This window comes from Apaloderma vittatum, unplaced genomic scaffold (genome assembly GCF_000703405.1).
Source record: "Apaloderma vittatum isolate BGI_N311 unplaced genomic scaffold, ASM70340v1 scaffold20910, whole genome shotgun sequence".
Classification (NCBI taxonomy): Eukaryota; Metazoa; Chordata; class Aves; order Trogoniformes; family Trogonidae; genus Apaloderma; species Apaloderma vittatum.
The window spans coordinates 45567-58246 of NW_009695367.1; the positions used below are offsets into that span (position 1 = coordinate 45567).

Genomic DNA, 12680 nt, shown 5'->3' on the forward strand with positions numbered 1-12680 from the left:
GAGAGGTCTTAGAAGAAAAACAGCCCATGAACGCTCATAAACTTAAGTGAAGTTGGGTTACAATACAGTTTCCCTCTAGGCACTGCCCATAAATGAAAGCCACGCCAAAAAGCGTATCACTGTGACACAAGGGTACAGTTTTCTGAACAGTGAAAGGGACATGTATGAGTTCTGGGCATCTCAGAGCAAAACACCCCAAGTGCAACATGCCATCAGGAAGCAAAAAACTTCTCAGAGGAGCAGATGTTTCTGTCTTTTCATTATGAAATTACTAGTTCAGGAATGCATTACAAAACTGGAATGAAAGCTAGAAGTCAACACAAGTGACAGCAAGGTGTTATCAAAATACTGACCACTAAATTTCAAAAAATTGGATCTTTTATTTTTCTAACATACAGGTGGTTTAAGCCTGTCACAGCTTAGTAGCATGACAGCAGCAAAAAGGTGGTAAGATCAACACAGCGAGCAGCTACAAAAAGTATCCCTGCATAAAACTTCCTTTTCTTTGAGATAGAATCATTTCAGAGCTGCTACAATTTAAAGGTTTTTTTCTGACAGGGGAGGCCAGTTACATGCAAGGTTGGTTTCGGAGAAGAGTAACGTGCTGCAGTCAAGTTTACCCCAAAAGCTCTCTGCAAACTGGATGTTCAGCAACCACTTCCCTGCACACAGCAAAGATGTCCCGCTGGAGATGGAACACGCTGGCTGTTGCACACATTGCTGTGCAGGAGCCCAGGATGCGAGTGCAAACCTAAGCCGTAGCCAACATTCCCTACCCCTGAAAACGCATCCTGGGATTTTCCCCTCCCAAGGCAGCTTTATCCAAGAGTGTGAGCGGTGGCCTAACGCCCTCTAGCTCCATCCCAGGGTATACATTTGACCGCCAACTACTCCAGTTAGGGCAGCGTAGAACCAGGCTACGGATCCAGCTACTGGTGTCAATTAATTGGACCCATGTCTTGCTTTTTGCCGCCTTCTTTCCTAACATCTGCCTGTGGCAGGTGCATTCCCCCTAGTCTGGGATGCCTCTCCTTCAGAGAAACTGCTAGAAGTTTCTGGCTGGTTTGAGTCTAACCCACCAGCCTCGGAGCTGGCTGGTAGCCAAGGGGAGGTCGAGATGACTTTGACTGACCACAGCTCAGATTCGACTGAGCTTTAAAACGAGGTCGTGCCGGGGCCCTGTTGAGGCAAGTCCCTTTGGAGCAGCAGGTCCTGCAGTCGGGGTGCAGGAACCCTTCGTGACTCATTGTACTACAAAACCAGCCGTGCCTCCAATGCAGCAGAGGCTCCCATCCTTCTCCTCCCATAACAGGGAAAGGGCTGCGACACAAAACCTCCTTGGGGATCAAGCCCAATGTCTCTCTCCTCAAAAAAACCCAGGCTTCCCGTGGAGGAGGCATCTCCTGCAGCCAAGCCCTACTTAGCTGTAGACTCAGGAAAAACCCCGGCAGTAGGTAGAGAGCAGCAACAGGGTTAGAAATGGATTGAGGCAAAGAGGGTTAGAGGGTCAGGACAAGGAGGGCAGCCAGCAGCCTGCCAGATGGACTGCAGAATAGTGTGCGTGTGTCTGTAGCTGCAGAGCAGCACCTACCGTTTTTGCAAAAGTAAATCTGAAAGAGCCAAAGAATAGCCTCTGTGAAAAAAGAAGTCATACCTGAGGCCTTTTGTATGCTTTTCGAACCCTCAGTCCCAGCTTCTGGGCAAGCTCCTGTCCCAGTTGCGTGACGCTTTCATCCTAGGGGACAAAACCATTGGCAGGACACTTTCAGTTTTGCCTTTTTGATACACACAATGAAATAAACAGGAATGCAGTAACCCATACTGAGATGCACCAAGAACCCTCACTTGGAGAGGGCATTAAGTGGACAATTGCCAGAGCAGCCCTAGGATAGTCTACGCAGACCTGAGGGTTCTTATTATTTGGTTCTGCTGAGATATTGAGACTGCAGTGGGAGCTCTCCCCTACACTCTTTTGATGCTGCAGAAAATCAGAATTAAACATCCACTTCCAAGAAAGCACCTGCTCTCCTAACACAGGGTTCATGAGTCCTGCAGGTGAGATGGCTGGAGGGGCTGCCAAGGCAGGCTGCTGGGGCGTGATACAGCTTCCACTGTAGCTGTCCCCATGTCTGGGAAGGAGCTGGCATGCCTTCCCTCTCTGCCAGCCACAGTGTTAATAATCAGTTTTGATATGCAGACAGTATTCATTAACCTCTTCTGCTTGCTTGTTTGTTTTTAAAGCTGAAACCAAGTCTCAGTTTCCAACTTAGCAGCTACAAGGCATTTTTACCATCTCTAGCTCTGGATAAACTGCCTCAGCTTAGTCAAGCAGAGATCCTTCTGCTTTCCCCGCTGCGTCCCATTTACCATCCTCCCTGCTCACTGCCCGTGCCCACTCACATACCACCACAGGCTATGGAAAAAGTTCCGGGCCACGCTCCATTCCCCTGCTCCATCCTCTCCAGTTGTGCCTGGACTAACAACTTACCACAAACTTCTTCACTTAGTTATCAGCAGCAACTCTCTCTTTCCACTTTCCTCTCTATCCTCATTTGCAAAATTGTTGAAGTACCTCAAGTTTTTTCAAAGAAGGAATAGATATCTGCCCAACCTACTGTGAAACCCCTCCTTAATGTCCCAGGATCTCCTCCCTTGAAGCTCCACCTTGAAGCTTGCTCTCTTCTCTCTACTTGCCATGCTGGTCTTTCCAACTGCCTTCTCCCTGCAGGCTGATCCTTTCCCTTTCAATCTCTCACTTGCTTCTGGTTCTTCCAGCTCACAGTACCAGTAAATCCTCCCTTCAATTTAGAGTGTCACTTTTTGACTATACTTGCTCCCTCACACTGGGCTTTCTTGCGATCTTCTCCGAACTCAGCCCACTTCCAAGACTACCTTCTGAATTTCCTCTTCTGTCCCCATCTGACACACCTTCAGGATGTACCTTCCTCTCCTGAAACTGTCCCTGCACTCTCCGGAGACCTCTTCTTGGTCAGATCTCATCGTCACTGCTCTTTCCTCACTCTCTTCCACCTCTCAGATCTTCCTAACACCATGTAATGATGGAAGATACATAAACAGAAGTATACAGTTAAAAAATAAATTCAATTAAGCATCTGCAATGTGAAACACAGCCAGATGTGGTGATACATGAACACATACACTAGATAGTTTTGTTTGTAAAAGGTTTTGTTAAAAAACAAAAAAAGGGTTCTTCAGAACTCTCCTAATATGGTACCTTTAACATGCTTTGATTACTCAGCTCTGCCAAGTCAAAGAAACTAGAATTGACAAGCTACACAGACAGAGTAACTAACTACTAACGAGGCTTTCAAAGATTGCTTCTGTAAAACTACTAACAAAGGAAAGTTAACTTCTGCTGAAGTAGATGCATTTTTCCTGTAATAGCATTACTGTGATGGATCAGAACCAAATTTATCAAAGAAAACCAGTGTTTACTAGAATCTGTCCTATCACAGCCTGGTTTCCTGCTCAATATTTGGCCTAAAAAGACACTCAAAAAAAGCATTGCCAGGAAAATATCTACGGCCTCGTATATGCAGCTAGTGCCCTCTGAATGCAAAAATTTACACACCTGTGAACACAAAAATAACTGCAACATGATGTCAAGGACACCTTTGCATGTCCCTCAAGAAATAAAAAGCTTTATCAGTTTGCTTTTGCAATCAGTAACACGGGAAACATTTTTATCTAAACCAGGAAAAGTATACATGCTTTCCTTCCAGTGCTCCAGTTCCCATTTGTCCCATGCTCCTAGTCACTCCCACCAGACATATAAAACCAGCTAATTAAAACAATCTCATGGCCTTAGTGCACATTTTGTTAGGATTTTGCTAGTTCACAAACCTGCTGTCACTAACCGGCGTCTCTGGCTGGCATTATCTGTAGCGGGTGACTTGAACTGAAGAAACATGGGAGGTCAAACGTCTTTTTTGAGTCAGACCCAGAATTTCTGGGCATAAACATGTTCTAGAAACAGCTGAGCTTCCTCTTCCACTGTCCTCCAGCCTCAGACTAATCATGTTATGGAGGAGGAAGGGGGTGTGCCACAGAAATCAGGATGAATTGTATGTCAAAAACTTACATGTGGGAGGGAGAGCAAGCATCGGCTGTTGCACTCATACGCTTCTTTGTGTCTTCCAAGTTCATTTAAGGAGCGGGCTTTCCGGAAGAGTGCTCGGATGTTCTCCTTGTCAAGACTCAAAGCCTTCTCACTGTCTTCCAGTGCCTTCTCATACAACCCCTGCAGGGAAGAGACCACCTCGAGTCAGCTGAGGCACAGTGGACTAACCCCTCCTTCTGTGTGAATGCAAACATTTTATCTCTTAGCAGAAAACATGAATATAAAAGGCAGTTGGAAATACATACGCTACCTCATACACAGATCAGCGTACAAACACACAAACCCAAGAGTGATGGAATATTTTGTTAAGCCTTGTCAAACTCAAAACACTTTCAAAGGCAGTAAATGTCAGAATTAAAGCTGTTTGAGCAACCTTCTGATGTTACATTCGGCAGTTTTTAATTGTGTGACTGCTTGTAGATTTTTTTCAGCCTCATTACAGGATGGACCTGTTCTGGGGTTGTGCCATAAAGAGAAGCTGTTAGATTCGTTAGGAAAATTGAAGCACATAGCCTTTCAGAACTTGAGTATCTCGGAATCCTTTTCCATATGTGTGCTGAAAGCTCAGTCAAGACTGTCCTCCAGCACCTCACCTGACAAGTCAGGAGCCTCCAGAGCAATACTAAAAACAATATTCAAGAGAAACACTCAGTCAGTACTGGCGGGCAGTGGATTGTACTAAATCCTCACCAGCATGGCCCAGAACTGTATTATCAGTACTTTAGGCCTGGCCTCATTTCCTTTACATTATTCCTCTGGTCTTGCAAGACACGGTGCAACAATAGGGAGATGTCAAGAGTTTTCTGTGCATCATCATCTCTTCCAGTGCTGGAACACGGAGCAGATAAAACCAACTGAAACCCCTCTTGACATCTTTGCCAGCTGCATGGCACTGCAACCAAAACGTCCTTCCCTGAGCCCTGGGGCACCTGGGGGTGACTTGGGAAGGTGCTCACCATGGCAAAGTAGCAGGCAGCTCGGTTGACATGCAGCTTGCACAGGAGTTCCTTTGGGATGGTCACCTCGTCAGAGGCCGCATAATCCGCCACATTCAGCCCTTCTACATACTGTACCAGTGAAAGCTTGAAATCCTTCTCTCGAAACAAATCATTGCCCTCTGCAAATAGGTTTCTCACCAGCTTCTGCAAAAAGGCCTGGGCAGCAGGAAGAGAGCAAATAGATTAAGTGGATATTCAGAGACAGGAGAGGTTTCCCAATTTCCCATTCCCTTCCATATGTGTTAGCAGACTTCCTGCCCACTAAGATTCTCCTGTCTCCCCACCCTCCTGTAAAACACCAGTCTTCTGCTAGAGGGGAATAATCCAGTCAAATCTCCTTTCTTCTTGATCACTCAAGTGTTTCCCTGAAAGTTGTCATTGTCAGAACCTTAAAACTTTAAGTTACAGACAAACTGTGACAGACCATCGCACATGCTCCACTTCTGCTACGTAAACTAATGGCTTGCTAACCAGAGGGTTCTCAACTTCAGAAAACAAATTCTTCAGTACCTCATAATCTTCTTGGCTTAGGGGTAACGTGGACCTAAAAAAAAATAAAATAAGAGAAAACATTCATGAAACAGGCATCCCTGCAAACAAGGGCTTTTGTCTGATGAAGAAATCATTTTTCTGGTCCTGTGTGGTCTCAGTGACTTACTAAACATTTTATCACTTCAAAGGCAGCTGGGGCAAGGAGAACAAAATTAGTCAGGAGCATTACACTCACTGATGCCCACAACGGTGTAACGAGATGGGCAGGTCCCTGACAGATTTGAGACAAGAGCAATCTTATTCTGAGACCTTACCTACAGTGTTGTGCCCAGCTCTGGAACCCCCAACCCAAGAAGAATACGGACCTTTTGGAGCAGAACCAGAGGAGGCCACAAAACTGATCAGAGGGCTGGAGTACCTCTCCTATGAGGACAGGCCAAAAGAGTTGAGGTTGTTCTGCCTGGAGAAGAGAAGGCTCCAGGGAGACCTCACTGTGGCTTTCCAGTACCTGAAGAAGGCCTAGAAGAAATCTGGGGAAGGACTGTTTACAAGACTGTGTAGCAATAGGACAAGAGGAAATGGTTTTAAACCACAGCAGGGTAGATTTAGGTTAGATGTTGGGAAGAAATTCTTTACTAGGAGGGTGGTGAAACACTGGCACAAGTTGCCCAGAGAGGTGGTGGAGGCTCCATCCTTGGAGGCATTCAGGGTCAGACTTGATGGGGCTCTGAGCAACCTGATCTAGTGAAAGATGTCCCTGCTCACTGCAGGGAGGTTGGACTAGATGACCTTTAAAAGTCCCTTCCAACCCAACACATTCTATGATGCTACGATTTTCTGTGCATATATGATCCTCTGTAAAGTGCCTTCAGACAGCCACCTAAAAAACCTCCCATCTTTGAGAAAGTCCCATGAGAGACTGTCATGGAGAATACAAGTATATTTTAAGTGCATCTGGCTCTAATAAGAGGCACCACATTGGCTCTCCAAAACCTCCTCAAATCCTCTTTGAGACCAACACCACAGTGATAAGCATGTTAACTTGGCTGCATACTTTAGGCTACACCACAAAAGTAAGGGATAATATAACTTAGGTTCTGGAGGGCATTTAACTCCAGCTGTCTCTACAGCCTGGCTGCCAGGCTGTGCAACAAAACTGGCGGTGCTTGCGTAGATAACACCTAAACCACAACAGCACCGAGCCTTAGGAGAACGGTTCCATTTTTCAAACCAAACCATTCAAGTCATCTAAGCATGGTCCACCTGTATTTCTTTTTTCCTCTTCAACGAGAGAAACACAGGCTCTAGAGAAATCCTTAGCACCTTTCACAGCCTTTGAAATACAACACTGTGTATGTGATGCTATTGGTCAGAGAATAAATTTCTTTTAGACTTCATCTAACCTAATCATCATCTGCTCCTTTAAAATACTATGTAAAATTCCATAGCTCTGTATAAAACATTCATTCTGCTTATAAAACTGGAGAACTCCTCTTTCACATCAAAACAAGCCAATAATCATATAGAATCATAGAATGGCCTAGGCTGGAAGGGACCTTAGAGATCATTTTAAATGACACTGTCCCTAGTTCAGAGTTCAAGATACACTCCAGAAGCATGAACAACACCTTGCATTTCTAAATTATTTTCTTTACAGGAATTTTGAGCAATTTTTGTACGTTACCAAAACAAACTTCACAACTGAAATTAGGTATCAGCCCTATTCAGTTGCAGACTGGGGCAAAAACATCACTGCCCTGCCATGGGATAAAAATATGTAACATCGAAGATGTGGCCTTTTTTTTTGTTCCTATTGTAGAAGGACATATTTTAGCCATAACTGCAGAATTCAAATTGGACCTTAAAAAGAAACCCAAACCATTCTGATTACAATCTTGCTACTTCCTTACTCATCGTGGAACCTCGACCGAAGTCTGAGGCCTTTGCTAACTCAAACACTGGAGGGAAAAAACGCTACTGTACTTTACAAGGAAGTACTTGGGACTCATAATCTCTACATAAGCAACAACTTCAAGCTCTAGAAAGCCACAAGATATTCACAGAAGAGTGACCTGAGGCACCTACCAGGTTGGCAACTGTAAAAGAGCCCAAGTAAACTATTTCTTCTAAAGGTACCGTACATACCTAGAAAGTTCTTTGCTTTCCCCACCTACAAAACAGAGATGCTTTTTCTCATCCTAAGAAAGGTGGGATAACCTTGTTGAGAGAGCAGTCTGAGATCTTCATGGTGAAGATAAGTAGAAGGTCCAAGAACTATTTGCATTAACACTGACTATAAAGATCATCCTGGAACTGCAGTGGAGGGTAAAACCCAAGAAAATTAAAATGACAGAGTTTCAAGTTTAGAGAGATGGCAGGGCAAGAAGCACCCTGAAGAATCACAGTGAAAATCCTTAGGACCAGCAGACCCAAAGCAGTGAAGAGGAAGAACTTGGTTCCTGTAACCCTCGATACAACAACCACCACCTCCAAAGCCACAGGGAACAATGAGGTTTTCCACTTACTGAATGAACTGAAGTCCTTTCTCTATTTCTTGTTTTCTCTTCTGTCTCTCCATTATAGTTGCTGCAGACGAAGAAGAAAAAGAAACAACACGAAATGAGTGATTTTAGGTCTTGCTGGCAATTAAGCAGCACAGTATTTTGTGTGTGCCTCAATTTACTACTAACAAAATGTTCCAGACTAGGTGCCCTGAACACTGAAGTCCATGATTTATCCATACTGTGGATACCTAACAGCAAGCAGCTCACTACCAAGTATCTGCTTTTTCTCACATGCCTCCGCCAGGATACATGGGCAAAGAGGAATTGCTTCAATTTGAGCTCTCTACTCAGGCTGCCAGTAAATAAAGCACTGGGAACCAACTGTTATCATGACTGCCTCCTAGGAAAAAAAAAAAAAAGAAAGAAATCAACACTTCTCCTCCACTGGTGGTTATTTCAGGAATTTGTGCTGGGACCCTCCCATGATAAACAATTCTGACCACTGTTTGTCTAGGCCAGATTTACTGGTTTACTACCCAGCATACAAAACAAGTAATCTATGTAAGGTGTATTGAGGCATATCACAAAGAGAGACACAGAGGAACAAGATGGAATTGCTTGCTGTGCTCCACAGAAAAGGACAGAAATTAATCTATGCAATGGGAATTTCAAGAGCAGACTTGGAAATGCTCCTTTGGAGAAGGAATGAACTCTTCCTTCAGTGTTTTAAACTGGGGTGGGCAGTGCCTGAGGAAGGCTCAAGAGAGAGTTATTTCCATTTAGTCAGGAACACAAATGGGCACAGTAACTTGTCTGGGTTTGACCAAATCTAGTCTGAGTCTCTGCAAGCACAGACAAGTAAGTTGTTAGTATGATGGAGCCATTTTGGTGCAATGTCCCTTTTCTCAATTACAATGGGCTCGATTCACACCGTTAGCTACACAAGCTCTATCCCCTGCAGTTTGGAAGCAAATCTTGGAACATCTCCTCCCTGATCTCTCCCCAAGGTCCACAGGTCTGCCACATTAAGGAAAGAATAAAGAAGGGCAGAAGGGATGGCACTTTGTGGCAAAACAGCGTTGCCAGTGACAGCGAATTTCCCAGCCGTGCCATCAACCAGCTGTGACCACAAACAATGCTCAGCATTTGAGGAACAGTAACTCGGAGACAAAGGCAGCGGGCAGAGAAACACTGAGAGGAGATGGAGTCAAAGAGACAGTGTGCCTGCCCAGCCTGGGATCATCTCTTAAGAGATTATAGGAAAAACAAAAGTCATTTCTCTAACTCTACACTGTGACAGCTTAGAAAGCATTACCACCCAGCTCTCTTTTAGATTAAGACCATCCCTATCGTTCTAAGGTATCTTACGGTACCCGTGACACGTTCAGCCTGGAAGAGGGTGAAGGGTCCTTTAAGATACGTGAAAATCAATTCTGACAACTCAGCAAGCCCTTATTGATTGTGCTCTGTGCCGTGCAAAATGTAGAAGAACTGATACCTGCCCTTTACCAAGAAGGAGAGTTGGGGGAAGGGGGAAAGGCAGGAGTGAGAAAAAGACAGGAAAAAAGTGGTAGCAGAAGGAAGCAAGAGCTTGAAAGTGACACACTGTGCAGTTTTTAAGTTATCAGACATTAAATTTGAGAGCAATCTGGTCCGAGCAGCAGGTAGAACATTTTAAGCAGCTGCACTTGGAACAGTATAGGCAGTGCAGCAAGGAAAGTAAAGCCAAGAGACAAGGTGAGTGATGATCAGCCTCTCTACAAAGGCTTTTAACAGAAGTGATGGAGAAGAGGAGTTAGACTTCAGTACAACACCAACAGAAGGCCTGGAATGGTTTATAAATAGCCTGGATAATGAGCAATCAGGAAGAAAGAAGGAAATTTAACAAGGAGACTGCGAGGTTAATATGATCACTAATGCTACAGGCAGACAGAGGGGTAGAAAAAGACACAGAAGCAATTCACTTGATGTTTCTCCTTGTATAAAATTCTGCAAAGACAGAAGGTGAAGAGGAGCAGTAGGAACCATTTCCACATGGACAGCAGTGAAAGCCGTCAAGGAGGACAGAGCAACCCACCCCAGAGCACTGCAGGAGAACTGCAACGGCCATCAGAGACAAGGGTGAGGACAGAGCCACCATGGGAAATGACAGACAGAGATAAATTGGGGAGGTGGGGAGCAGGCAAAAGGGTCAAGTGGTCCCTCATAAAGGCTCATGGGGGAAAGTGCAGGGAGAAAGGAATTTCTAGCTGTCTGGTCCCTGAGGACACTACAGGTTTGAAATGTCCCGAACAGTCTCACCTTGGACCCTGACCCACGCACCCTCTGCAGGCTCTGGTCCTGGGATTCCATTTTAGCTCAGGTCCAGGCACACTGCCTTATCTGAGCTATATCATAGGCAGACTTGTCCCTCAGTTCTATGTCCTGGACAAATCATGGATCTACACTGTAAGGAGCTTCAGTTCTGTCTCTGGCACCACCTCCTACTACTCTGGGTGGACCCCGGACCTGATTCACCACCTCATCTTCTTTGGGATTGTTGATGGGCTGCTCAGATATGGTGGGACTATACCCTAGTTAGTGATGGCACTGCTGGTGGCTGTCATCACTTTTGGCTCCTAGCTTGACCTCGCTGGAGGAGCAGCCCTGTACTTGCCACTCCCTGACATGAGCCATGCCAGAAAGAATAAAAGTCAGGGAAGCAGCAGCCCATGATGAAAAGTGAGATGGTTGGCAACTGTGGGGAGAGCAGTTGAACACTGGCTGGCCATCACAAAATCAATGGCTGCACTCAAAACTGCTGTGGCATGCCTTCACAACTGTGTACATCCACAAAAGAGATCATCATCTTGAAAAGCTTCCGACACATGCAGCGTACTTCAACCTCTGTCTCTGAGCTCAGCTTTTAAACCACTACTGCACGGAGTGAAGAAGAGATCAGTACCTGTTCTCATGGCTCCCCTGACCCCACTGCCGAAACATCCTAAATAACAGGATGTGGACATGTGTTACAACAAGAACTGGTTATTTTTGCTTGCCCACAGAGAAAGGCATTCATACATTACTGACCAAAAGCTGGAGGAGAGCTAAAGCATTACAAGGAAAGGCTCCAGGACATCTGCTTCCTAGAACTACCCATTTTTTCTTGCATCCTGGAGTTTCCCTTGTGTTTTTTCTTCCCTCACCACCATTGCCATGGCATCCAACATGCATAACACCATCCTTGCTTGATGTGGATGGCTGACCAATCTACTGCACCTCAAAGTCCCACAATACCCAGCTACAGTTTTGATCCTTGCTACAAAACCCTTACAAAAAACCAAAACAAACCAAAAAACTCTGTGCCCTGTATCCTGTTTACTCTCTGCAGATATACCTTCATCTTCCACAGTGAACATTCTCCAATGCAAGACCCTTCACTGCCTTCTTTAGACATAAACCACAGGTCTGATATCGCCCCATATTCCTCTCTCCTTCCAAGAAGGTGACTAGCTTCCTCCACTACAGCTCTGTCACACCTTTAGGCTTATGTCACGACTTTACACCAGACTGACTTCCTCATGGCAACACACTCAAAATGTACACCACATGCTGCTGTCCTAACAAAGTCTTCCACATCTCTTGGAAACAACCTTCCCCTTTCAATCTGACTCCACACCGGCATCCTCCTCCACGTGTGGTGGATCTCTCCCGTCCTGCCTGCCCCACCACTGCTGGAGGCTATCATTGGACTCCTCCTTTTGCTCCTCATGCCTCCTCCTCTGCCACCTCCACAGAAAATTCAGTTCCTTCTGTATCCCCTTGCTGTTCCAGCCTCTTCACCGTGTCTCATTTGACCCTCACACTCGTTACACCAGCAAACTCAACAAGAGTGAGCCACCCATACGTGCAACACTTCAGTTCTGTTGCACACAACACCATTGCTGATGCATAATTAATTTTAAGCACAGAGCCTGTTTAGCTTTTGTTTTCTCGGCCTTTTAATTATTTTTAGAAACACAGTGGAAAACATTTCATGAAGCAGTGTGCCTAAGCATCCTTTTTTTTTTTTCTCCCACCAAATCTGTCTGTCCAGACTTGTCTGCTCAAATCATCAAGTGAATTTGAATCCAGAGCATTTATATCCCCGCTACAAAGCTCTCATCCTTTCAATATGGAGATGTTTATCCTCTCTGGTCCAGAATCTAGAGAGGACTTTATTCATAGTTTGTCAATTAGTTACAAACTATTTGCCAGACAGAAACAAAACGTTGCAGACAGGCAAAATGGTTTTCTTGCCGTCAGAAGGAAGCACAAGCCAGTAGACAGGGTGACTCAATCATAAACTGGGTAGATATGCTCTACGAGGCACTATGAGATTAACGGAAAGCCTTGAATTTACCTTATCAAGGATCTGGGTGTTATTCCCAACACTGTCAAAGCGGAATCTGGGCAAAGTTTTTCATACTATTTTTCTGGGATAGCATTAAGTTCACACTTGACCAACTTTCCAGGCTTTGACTGTTACATTTCAGCCAGAAATAAGTGGACCCAGATGCAAGTGGC

The 12680-nt window shown here is 45.0% G+C and overlaps 1 protein-coding gene across 1 annotated transcript in view; it reads right to left on the minus strand.

The window, feature by feature from the left end:
• ZC3H7B (zinc finger CCCH-type containing 7B) overlaps positions 1-8209 on the minus strand; it is a 37943-nt gene extending 29734 nt beyond the window's left edge. Inside the window, exons 1-5 of the mRNA XM_009871169.1 lie at positions 8157-8209; positions 5650-5683; positions 5098-5295; positions 4103-4261; positions 1655-1735 (exon numbers count right to left, since the gene is read on the minus strand). Coding sequence (XP_009869471.1) covers positions 1655-1735; positions 4103-4261; positions 5098-5295; positions 5650-5683; positions 8157-8209 — 525 coding nt within the window. The remainder of the gene's footprint in view (positions 1-1654; positions 1736-4102; positions 4262-5097; positions 5296-5649; positions 5684-8156) is intronic.
• Positions 8210-12680: the final 4471 nt, after the last annotated feature.